Source organism: Otolemur garnettii, unplaced genomic scaffold (assembly GCF_000181295.1).
Source record: "Otolemur garnettii isolate 467f Iridium unplaced genomic scaffold, OtoGar3 scaffold00022, whole genome shotgun sequence".
Lineage (NCBI taxonomy): Eukaryota > Metazoa > Chordata > Mammalia > Primates > Galagidae > Otolemur > Otolemur garnettii.
In genome coordinates, this window is record NW_003852417.1 from 9,452,935 (window position 1) to 9,465,270 (window position 12,336).

At 36.0% G+C, this 12,336-nt stretch overlaps 1 protein-coding gene across 1 annotated transcript in view; it reads left to right on the forward strand.

Moving 5' to 3' along the window:
- The first annotated feature begins 6,480 nt into the window (after nucleotides 1–6,480).
- The window catches only part of GEN1 (GEN1, Holliday junction 5' flap endonuclease), a 23,404-nt gene continuing 17,548 nt past the window's right edge, over nucleotides 6,481–12,336 (forward strand). Inside the window, exons 1-3 of the mRNA XM_003787409.2 lie at nucleotides 6,481–6,641; nucleotides 7,322–7,508; nucleotides 11,700–11,876. Of these exons, the coding sequence (XP_003787457.1) occupies nucleotides 6,481–6,641; nucleotides 7,322–7,508; nucleotides 11,700–11,876 (525 nt within the window). The remainder of the gene's footprint in view (nucleotides 6,642–7,321; nucleotides 7,509–11,699; nucleotides 11,877–12,336) is intronic.

Here is a 12,336-nt window from a genome sequence, read left to right on the forward strand (position 1 = left end):
ATCAAATCACTGACCTCTTTTTATGTTCTTTAAATTTGATTCATTAGTGGAATTAACAAGGTTCTGTATTTTTCTCACCTCATTCAGTTTTATAATTAACCAATAAAAGCTTATTAGCTTTTAAGGAAGTTTTAGAAAGCATAAATTGATTTATGGGCACCATATGGTTACATCAAAGGATTTGTTTTAACTTGAAGTAGATTTTTAACCCCTTTCTTGAAGCTAAAAATTTATGTTCTTCCTACGAAGCAATAATTTCTAAAATGGTGGGGGGTTTTTTATTCCATACTACCAAAATTGGTCATTAGATTGAAGAGATATTAGAATCTTGAAATTCATCTGGTTTATTTTAATACCTCCCATTTTGTAGAAAGGTTAAATGTCTCCCCAGGTCGTACAGCTCATCAGGAGTGTACCCAAAACCAAAATCCTAGACTTTCTATTGCAAGTCCAGTGCTTTTTTCACTAAATTAAATAAATTAAAGCCACTAATAAGATATAAAGTTGTTTGCTATGTGTTCTTTGTTGACTGATGTAAGTAAGCTAAATAAATTGAAGCCATTAATAGGTTATAAAGTTATTTGCTATGTGTTCTGACTTTTTTGATTCACATTAAGAATTCTGTGTCACAAATAATTCTTAGGAATTTCGGAGATGTTAGGAGACTTTTTACATTTAATATATATTTTTTGTATTAGGGATAGACAGGGAACAGGGTGAGAGAAGGAAAATTAGAAACAACAATAACAAAAAGAGAGAACCAACAGATGGTTCCTGACAGAGCGGAAACTGCTTAACCCAAGATGCTTCAGCTAAAAGAACTCCTTTTAGACAATAGGACCCCGGAGATGGTTGCATGTTATACCATAAGAGCTAGGTGTCAAACCACAAGAGCACTGTGTTTTATGATGACAATATAGTCCCTCTGACAGTTTTGACATGACCAGATCGACATGAATAAAATTACTACGTTGCAAAAATTTTGAGTAGGGACTCACCAAATCTCACACCACAAATTTCACCCTATTGACAAAATTATATATAGTTTTTAGTGGACTTGATAATGCATAGTGTTGTAAATTTTAATGCTGAACTGTTTTCAAGCAACTTCATCAGGTTGATTATTACCTCATACAAGAACCATCTGTTCTCTCTTTTGAGTGCAGTCTCCTAATATCTCTAAAACTGTTGCATTCTGTCCTTTGTTGGTATTTTATGTGCTTTTACAGTCTTAACCATTGCTACTTAATATCACTTTGGAGGAAAGCTGATGCAAAGACAATATAGCAAAAAATAGATAATGGAAATAGAAATTTTGAACTAGCTGCATTTTTTTTTTTTTTTTGAGACAGAGTCTCATGTTGTCACCCTTGGTAGAGTGCCATGCTGTCATAGCTTATAGCAAACTCATGCCTCAGTCTCCCAAGTAGCTGGGACTATAGGCACCCATCACATCACCCAGCTACTTTTTAAAGGCAGGGGTCTCACACTGGCTCAGGCTGTTCTCGAATTCTGAACTCAAGAAATCCACCCGCCTTGGCCTCCCAGAGAGCTAACAGACATAAGGCACCGAGCCCAGCCTGGATTAACTGCATTCTTAAAGTATGGTAACTCTTTTTAATAAAATATACATTTCACCTAAGTTTCCTTTTTCAGAACTATTGAAGTATCCTTTTAATGTTCTGCCTTTATGAGTATTCTTCAGAACGAACATGTATTTTTAACTTTAAACAACTTAGGTTGTGGCTTTATCAAAGATAATGCTTAAATAGTATTTTAAAGGAACATATTACATTTGGAACACATACAATTTTATATTAACATTTGCATTTTCTAAGTGTTTATAAGATAGTCACCATAAATAGAGAAAAGATAGGTCACCTGCATGGAACTTCACTATTAACAGAAAGATGATGATTTTAACATGGCTTAAGCTTTTTAAAAAGATCACTCTGCCTGGCGTAGGGAGAATGATTATGTGGGAGTTGGAGATGATAAGTGGAAGCAAAGAGGCCAGTTATATACAGGGCATGCTCGGGAGTATCATTAGAAATAGGGATCTAGGATGTATTTTGGAGATAAAGGACTAGCTGATCAACTTGATATTCTGGAGCAAAGAGAATAATCCAGAATGACTGAAGGGTTCTGGTCTAAGCAGCTGGGTATTTGGGAAAGTCTAGGGGTGGAATAGTTTTGAGGCGAGGTGATGAATCAAGAATTAGATGCATCCATGTGAAGATAAAAGGCAAACATTCTAGTCAGGAGCTCAGGGAAGATGTCAGGTAATGTGGGGTAAATAATATTGGAGGAGGACAGGAGAATACCTACCCCTAACCCCTTAAACACTGTCGCCTGGTATGGTGTTAGTCCATTAATTTTTAGTAAAAAGTAGTGAAGGCATTATAGAGTCTTGGAGTAATTCAGGAAGGTCTATATGAAATTTATTAATGGGAAGTTACTGAAGGACAAAAATAATTCAGTGAAGCATGGCATGAAGATAAGATAGCTGCCATTAAAATTTCCTCTTGATTCCTATCACTTAGAGTGAAGAGTAAGCATATTCCACGATAGCAGGTCTTTTGTGCTTATTAAAGAAACATGGCATGGCATTACTGCTTTAGAGGTGTGTGCTTAGAGATCAAAAGAAAGACTAACCTTTTTCAAATCCATTGCAGCAGATAGATGGTGACTTTAGGTTATCAAAGTAGATTAAAAGGCTTTGAGATAGATTTAGGAATATGGTAACCAGAAGGACTGGCAATAAAAGACATTTTTCTAGAAAATGTCACATAACTAAGGGAAAGTGGAGAGGAGAATACTTTAGCACAGAATGAAATTCCCATTTTACTTTCTTGGAACCAACAGATAATTCTGTTGCAAACAGTTTCTTTTTTTTCTTGCCTATGTTATTTATACCAGTTGTCTTTAGCCATTATTATAGCTCTGTAGTCTTTAGTTATATTTTTAAAATGTAGCCAAAATAGATGTCCTAGGTAGACCTAGGTTGATGTCCCAAGTAGACATGGTTCAACTACCATTGCTAGTTATTTTATAACCATGGTTAGTCATTTTTTAAACCTGTTGTTTCTGACAAAAGAAACTAATGTGATAAATGAAGTTTTATATGTAATAATCATGTTATGCAAGGGACACTGCAAAAGTTTTGAGGTACACAAAAATTTAAAAATGTAAAATCATTTCAATTACTGTATTTTCTCAAAATAATCACAACATTCTATGCACTTTTGCATTCTTGTAAACTATTTTGAAAACACTCCACCATTTTTTTCAAGTGCAGTCTGTAAGCTCACTTTTGTAGGAGTAAACAGCTTCAGGGCTGAAGAACCTTCTTCACATGCAATTTTTGACTATAAAAAACAGGAAACAATCACATGGAGCCAGATCAGGACCGTAAGGTGGGTAAGTCATAAGTTTAACCTCTGTGGACTCTAGGAACTAAATGGTAATATTGGCTATGTGGGCGGACACATTGTCATGGTGGAAGATGGTCCCCTGCAGTGCAAAATGGCCACTATTCTTGAGGCTTCCAGAAAACTTCTGGCAGGCATACTGTTGTGTACCACTGAGCAGTAAAGTCCTTTGTTCCCCCAGAGGAACAGTTGTAACATGATTGCTTTTGGAGAAGAAAATTGCCACCATTTTCTTTCTGACACTACAGAGCTGCTTCTCTTTTGATAGTGGATTTTTGTTGATAAATATCCACACTGTTGACTGATGCTTATTCTCTGAATCCGACTTCATCACCAGTCATGATGTCAGAAATGCATCTAGACTTGGCTTCCTGGAATCTGACCAGCATTTCTTCACACCGTTCAACAGGGATGCAGTTTTGCCCATCAAAGTGTGAGGCACTCATGGGGATGAAATTTTCCTGACTCAAAAATAATCATGCAGGATTTTGGACACTGCCGGTGATCCAATCTGTAGGGCTACTTCAGTGCCCTTAAATGTCACTAGATTATTTCTGTGAACCATATTTTCCACCACAGTGGTGTTTTCCTCAGTCACTGGGGTCACCAGATACCCATTCCTCACCTTGTCTTTCAATGATGTTTGGCCTCTTCTAAATTCTCAAAACTGCTGAAAAATTGTCACATGGGAAGGAGTAAGCTTGAAAGCCCACTGCAAATGCTCAAGCCTTTGAGACTCCTTTAACCCACTTATAAAAACATAGAAAATCATCTCAGGAAAATGCTCTCCTCTTAGCTCCATACCTGAGGCCTACAGAGCACTGCCCAGGTGAAACAAATGAAGCCTTCTCATCAACACAGATAAGCTGAGCAAGGTGAAATTTGCACTCACTGGTGAATCAGAAAGGACACCACTGTCAACTGTATTATCTTGGAAGTGAAATGATGGACCATAACATGGTCTGTCTCAAAACTTGTAGTGACCTTTATATTAAAGATATTTGTAGGTTTAGTTTAAAGTCCTCTTTATCTTGCTCAAGGAATCCAATAATACAATCAGTTTGGGACTTTTTTTTACAGGAATGGCTATCCCTAGTGAAAAAGATATTTCATTAGAGTATAGTATGATAACTATTATACTTGAAATATTTTGAGGACTACAGTTTGTAAAATCAAGAATCTACCTCATCTGTATTTCCTAGAAGGATTAGAATTTACATCATAGTCCTATGTAAAATATGTTTATGTGGGCCATCATAAAAAAACATTGTACTCAGTGGCACTTTTTGTTACCATTTAATGTCAAGACCATTTATATGTAGTCAACTTACATAATGAAGCACTGGAGACATGGTAGGAATGACTGAACCTTTGAATTGGAAGGACCAGAGAAAAGATGTACCTTGCCCAAGTTTATACAATCAGTTCTTAAGGACTAGGCAATCTGAAGGAAACTAGCAAATGTGAATCTCTCTTCCCTCAGAAAGTTAAATTGTAGGGAGGTGTTGTGGCAGGTGCCTGTAGTTCCAGCTACTTGGGAGGCTGAGGCAAGAGAATCGCTTAAGCCCAGGAGTTAGAGGTTGCTGCTGTGAGCTGTGTTTGTCAATTTCAGTATCCAGTGTGAGTCACAAAAGGAAAACTATCAACAACAATTTCTCCCTCAGATTTTGTTCCTGAGTTTTGCGTGTTCTGATGATTAACACTTTAAATGTCTTATTTCCCTTCATAATAATGCCTTAGAAAATACATGCACCCCTACGCTTTGTCCAGAATTGATCATAGCTTTCCACATTAACTGAATCTATGACACAATGCTACACTCAACAAGTAGGGCTTTATTATGTGTAATAGATAATATTAGCACTGGGCCACCATAAACTACAGAATGTTTTCTTCCTTGTGGTTTAAATATGTGTATTTTTCTTTGTAAACTAGCATCCGTGAGTGTTTCTGCACTTTATAAAAATGAATGTGTAAAATAATACTTTGGTGCACTGGCCACATTATAAAATTAAGATTGAGAAAAATGACAACAATACTTCCAACATTTATTTTCATTGCACCCATTTCAGAAATTGCAGCAATTTCAGAAAAATGACTTTTAAAATGAACTCCGTTAAAGGTACAATTCAGTACTCTTTATTCATAAGGTGTCTGCATAAAGGTGATAACCTTTTGATTTAATACATTTTTATCTCCTTCTGTTTTTGGAAATTAAAGTCATTCATAAGATAATAATCTGAACTGTGTGTGTATAGTCAAACTGACTCCTCACTGCAAATTCCACACAATATCTTTGTCAAATAATAACAAAAGAAAAGCAGATATAGAAGTTTAATAAGGAAAAGCTGGCCTCCAAAGTATGTTAACAATAGCAGAGTTGAAGCTAAAATCACTTTTAAAATATCATCTACACAGAAAAAAGTTTAACATTAGTTTGTTTTTTTTTTTTGATGGGGGAACTATATATGACTTTAAAGTGTTTTCTTTAAATTTTTATATTTCCTCAGTGAACACATTACCCTGCAATTTAAGAAGCTAATGCTTTTTTTTAAAAAAGATATTCCATGTACCTCTAACTCTCCATTTCCAGTTTCTTGTTTCTTCTCCCCTCACTTTTCTACCAACATTTTTCTTCATTAACCTCCTTAATTTCTTTAGTTTATTTGCCTATTTGCATGTTTCCTTACGTTTGGTTTTTATTTTTCCTGACTATGATGGAGAACTATTCCCATTCTCTTTTAGGTCTGTATCAAAGAGTGAATTCTCAAGTAGACGAAAATGATTTCAAGCTTTGTTGTATTTTCTACCCATCTCTACATTTGTTAGCTGTTGTTATTAGCTAAAACAAAGCAAGTTACTACCATTTTTAATGTTTCTGATCTTCTTAATTCATTTTGAAAAGCTGACCAATGAAAGAAATAAGAATTCTCTGTGAATTTTCATGAACTGGCTCATAATATATTGTTTGAATTCCTGCTCTGAATTCCTGTTTCTTTTAACAGTATTTTATAAAGTTTGTTTCAAATAACAGCAGATAATCACCAGAATGGGAGTGAATGACTTGTGGCAAATTCTGGAACCTGTTAAACAACACATCCATTTACATAATCTTAGTGGGAAAACCATTGCAGTTGATCTGAGTCTCTGGGTATGTGAGGCACAGACAGTTAAAAAAATGATTGGAACCGTCATGAAGCCCCACCTCAGGTAGAGTAAAAGCTATTGCAGCAGAAATGTATTATTGTATATGTGATGTTGCATCTTGGTTTTGTTTCAATTTTTCTTTTTTGTTTGTTCTTTAATATTTTGGAGTTTTCAAATATATATATATAACATGTCAAGATCTGCCATCTTTGTATTGATGCTTTGCAGATTTGTGCCTCTTAACTCTTTGAGTTTCAGAGTCACATAATCTATCTCTGGCTTAACATACCCACTAGGATGTGTCAGTTACTTAAAGCCGGAAACTAGGGACACGCTGTCTATTCGGCCTCTTCCTATCATCCAGTCCACCATTCCGTCTTGCCAGTCGCACTTCCAAAATACACTTTGTGTTCACAGACTTCTCTCAGTGTCCAGAGCCACCACCTCAGTGTGTGCCAGCCTTATCTCCATCTGTACTGCTGGAATGCCACCTTCCCTAGCTTCCCTCCCTCTGCTCTTGGTCTCCTACTCTAAACCATTTTCCACCTAGCAATTAGAATCATCATAAATCTCTCTTGCTTAAAAATATTCAGTGGTTTTCTACTCTCCTTAAAATCTTAACAAATGGTTATTGCATATAACATTTTAGTTACCAATGTTCTTGCCTTTATGTCATATTGCTATTTTGACTTTTGCTATCAGTATACAATGATTAATATATGACTAATCTATATATATTTCAGGAACCTATTTTTTCGTATCTCATATTTAATGCAAATGAATGTAAAATTGGTTTTTGTTATGGAAGGGGAGCCACCAAAGCTGAAAGCAGATGTCATGAAAAAGAGGAATGAGATTCGGTATGGGCCTTCTGGAAAAACATGGTCTCAAAAAACAGGGAGATCACATTTTAAATCACTGTTAAAAGAGGTAAGCATTCAGATTCGATTCAATGATTCTGATTTGAATTAAAGAATACATTTTACTCTAATAAGTTTGTTATTTGTCATCTTTAATACTCTTTAACCTTATTGTGGCTAGATGGCCAATATAGATAAAGAGTTTATAGTTTAGTAAAACTGACCTGAGTTCAAATCCTGACAATATCATTTGAAAACTTTGAGACACGGGACAAGATTTCTAGTCTGTCTCTACCTCTACCCTCTACCGTGTAAAATGGGGCTAGGGGTGTTCTGCAGGGATCTGATAAAAGTAGAGAAAATATAATTTAAAGCAAATAGTACGTAGTAGGTATATAATCTTAATACCTTTTCTAACATCTTTAGTACTTCAAGAATTCCCAGAATAGGGCAGTGCCTGTGGCCCAAAGAAGTAGGACGCTGACCCCATATACTGGAGGTGGTGGGTTCAAGCCCAGCCTTGGCCAAAAACCTGCAAAAAAAAGAATTCCCAGAATACATAAGATCTCATGAATTTATATTCATTCAGAATTCATGATAGTTGATATATAGAATACATATTTGACTTTGCTTGGGGCTTATAATTTTATTTATTTATTTATTTTCCTTTTTTTTTTTTTTTTTTTTTGAGACAGAGTCTTACCATGGCACCCTTGGTAGAGTGCTGTGGCATCACAGTTCACACCAACCTCAAACTCTTTTTGTTAATTATTTTTTAGAGACGGAGTCTCACTTTGTCACCCTCGGTAGAGTGCTGTGGCATCGCACAGCTCACAGCAACCTCCAACTCCTGGGCTTAGGCAATTCTCCTGCCTCAGCCTCCCAAGTAGCTGGGACTACAGGTGCCCGCCACAACACCTAGCTATTTTTTGTTGCAGTTTGGCCAGGGCTGGGTTTGAACCCACCACCCTTGGTATATGGGGCTGGCGCCGTACTCACTAAGCCCCACCCCTGAGGCTCCAACCCAACCTCAAACTCTTAGGCTTAAGTGATTCTCTTGCCTCAGCCTCCCAAGCAGCTGGGACTACAGGCACCCCCCACAATGCCTGGCTATTTTTTGGTTGTAGTTGTCACTGTTGTTTGGCAGCCAGGGGCTGGATTCAAACCGGCCAGTTCTGGTGTATGTGGCTGACACCCTAGCTGCTGAGCTACAGGCACCGAGCCAGGGCTTGTAATTTTAAAAATGAATTGTGCAGCTCTGCACCTGTGGCTCAAGTGGCTAAGGCACCAGCCACATACACCTAAAGTGGTGGGTTCAAATCCAACCCACCACTGCCAAGTAACAATGACAGCTGTAACCAAAAAATAGCCAGGCATTGTGGCGGGTGCCTGTGGTCCTAGCTACTTGGGAGGCTGAGGCAGGAGACTCGCTTGAGCCCAGGAGTTGGAGGTTGCTGTGAGCTGTGATGCCATGGCACTCTACCCAGGGGGACAGCTTGAGGCTCTGTCTCAAAAAAAAAACAAAAATGAATCATGCTACATTACAAAGTATTATTTATACATTACTTATTATATTGGTATGTTTTAGATTTTTATAAAAGTTAAGAAGTGAAATCACCTAATTACATTATACATTATTCTGATGTATAATTAGAATAATAGGAAGCTATTATTTTGTTTGTCTCTTTTCAAATGTATATATATTTAAAGAATTGTACACAGATTTTTTTATCATGGCTTTTCATGTAAAATATCATGCCCATATTCCCTGTTGCCACACTCTAGTTGAAGTCATAACTCATAATGGCTGTTGTGCAACACTTAGGAAGTTGTGAATCATTCTTCCAATTGTATGTATCATTTGCTTTTCTAGATTTTCTCTTTTACACATGAAACTACAATGAAGCTTTTTTGGTGTATATAGCTTTTTCTTGTGCTTTGGGATTTTAGATAATATTACTAAAAGTTGCATTGATAGACCAGTGTTTTGAAATGACTTTATAACTCTTGAGACACCCACAAGAACATTGGGTATTAGGAGATTGATCTTTGTAGTATTCAGTGTGCAGCAACAAAGATATTTCATTTAATATGTATCAGCCTTTTAATGTTGAGGTTAAGCATTTCACCTACTTTTAGTCCTTTAGGTAATGACCATCATGTCCTTTACCTACTTACCTCTAAGGTTTTAATTTTTCTTTTGTGTAAGTTCTTTATATATTAGGGATGTAAACCTTTAATCATATTTGCTTTGAGTTCATTTCCCTGCTTTTCTTTGTAATGTTGGTTAAGAATTACATTTCTTTTAAAAGGCATTGCATAAACTTCATTTTTCTCCTCTTCTGAAATTTTGTCTATTTGCTGTTTGTATGTGATTTTTAAAAACAGATTTTAATTAGTGAATAGTCTACCTTAATGGCTATCAGCAGCTGAAGAAAATATCTGTGCTGGGTTCTAATTATTTCTTGTATAATCAGTTCCTGGTTCTCATACTTCAGCATTAAACAAAAAAAAGATGAAAAACTAAAAACGATATCCATCCTATCTTAAGAAAATTGCTGCTTTCCCATTTCTTTATTGCAGATAGAATTATGTTCTTCGTGATAAAGTTGACCACCCAAGGGACTGTAACAAATTAGTCGACGTAAGATGTCAGCATAGGGAACTAGGCCTCCAGTACCAATAGGTACATGTGGACATATATCTTTTATCAGTTCACTGTTTCCTGTCTATTATTTGTTTTCATATTTATGTACTCTCAGTTATTAGGCCTTACTACCTCCTAAACCACTGCCATCTTTTAGATACAACCATGAAAAGCACAAATTAGTCCTCCAAGAATACCTCCAGGCTCCATCCCAGATGAAGGGGAAGAAAAATTACAACCACCCTCATAGCAAATTCTAAGCTTATTTTTTAGGCAAATAATAATAATTTGTCATTATTCTTTAATAACAGATTGCACAAGAAACTGAAATAACTTTATCATGAAAGTATACTTTTTTATTTAAGGGTAAGGTGGAAGTAACATTTGTAACAAAACTATCTCCCTAAAGTCACCTTGTCAAAGGCCTGAAAAATAATTTCATAGTACTTTGTCTTTTTGAAACTTGTCCACCTTGGGCAACATCTGGCACAGGTCTTTATTATGTAATATAGCACACAATCATTTAGTCAAAGCAAGTGATAATATTTATTCCATCCATTTAAATACTCTTTATTCCCCCTCCATAATCAGTATTCCCAATATTAGGGAATAACAGAATAAACTAGATTGTAAGGCTAAATCACAGGCAGCTCAAATGGCTTAAAATCATAACACAAACAAAATACTTAGCAGCTTATTTGTGCATCAGCAAAATGATATAATCATCCTGCACAGACATTTGGTCTCCTGGAGGATACCAACAATTGCCCCCTATGTGATTTCCTGTAATGCAAGAGTTTCATTGCACAGGGAAGACAAGATGAGAAAAAGAAGAAAACTTTACTCAAGCCAGAACTGTGTGATAGCATCTTTTTGAGAAGCATTCACATTGGGCTGTCATGCGAAAAAAAATTTACAGTTCTCCAAATATAAATCTTAATATGATTAATTATTATTTAAAGATATTTCCAGAATCTAAAGATGATAGCATTGAACAAAACGATGAAAAACAAATTTGAATTAATTTGTAGTTGATTAAAAATACAACTCTTTATTACAGAAAATTTTAAATGAATACAAAAGTAACCTACCATCAATCTTAAATAGTTATCAATTCCTGGTTCATCATGTTTCTTCTACATCCTTACCTACTCCCCTTTTCCCACATTATTTTGAAGTAAATCCCAGCCATAATATTATATCACTCTCAGTATTTCAGTACCGTTCTAAAAGATAACTCTTAAAAAGAAACATAACCGTGTTATAATTTTTATCACACCCAACACTTTAGCAGTCATTCTTTAATGACATCAAGTATTCAGTGTTCAAATTTCTGAATGTCTTGTAAATATAGAGGAGCACCTCCATGGTTGACCACCTCCTTAAGTAAGTTGACCTCATTTTCATAGACCAGAAGTGTACCACAGTACAGCAGGCCTAGTTCCTTCTGGTGACAACCTCTTTTATGTTGACCAGATTGTTACAGACCCTTGACTAGTCAACTACAGAGGGTCCAGTCTAATTTTTAAAACATGTAAATAGCTACTATTAATAAACACTGAAATGAGCAATAAAAACATTGCTTAACTTCTTACATCTACTTGGTGTTTTCAGTGCCTTGAGATGCTAGAATGTTTAGGAATCCCCTGGGTTCAAGCTGCTGGGGAAGCTGAAGCCATGTGTGCTCACCTCAATGCTGGTGGTCACGTAGATGGCTGCCTCACCAACGATGGAGATGCCTTCCTGTACGGAGCCCAGACTGTTTACAAAAATTTCACTATGAATACAAAGGTAATTTTTTTCTTTCTCTCTTTTGCATTTGTTTACAAAATTTGTTTACCTTTTCAAAAAGATTGATTAAATGAAATAGCATATATAAAATGTTTACTGTAATACCTGGCACATAACAATTATGAAATAAAATGTTTACTGTTATTAACAAATCATTGCCACATAGTTCATTCTCTTTGAAATGTAAATTTATCTCCTAAGGACTTAACTTATTTGTCTCACATAACTTAATTATAAATAAGTTTCAATAATATATCACAAAGTTGTATATGAAATGTATTGTTTTTTGACCCAGAATTTCTAGTTTTTAGTACTTCATTCTCAGAAATTCCTACACAGGCTTGGCGCCTGTGGCTCAAGCGGCTAAGGCGCCAGCCACGTACACCTAAGGTGGTGGGTTTGAATCCCCAGCCCAGGCCCGCCAAACAACAATGATGGCTGCAACCAAAAAATGGCCGGG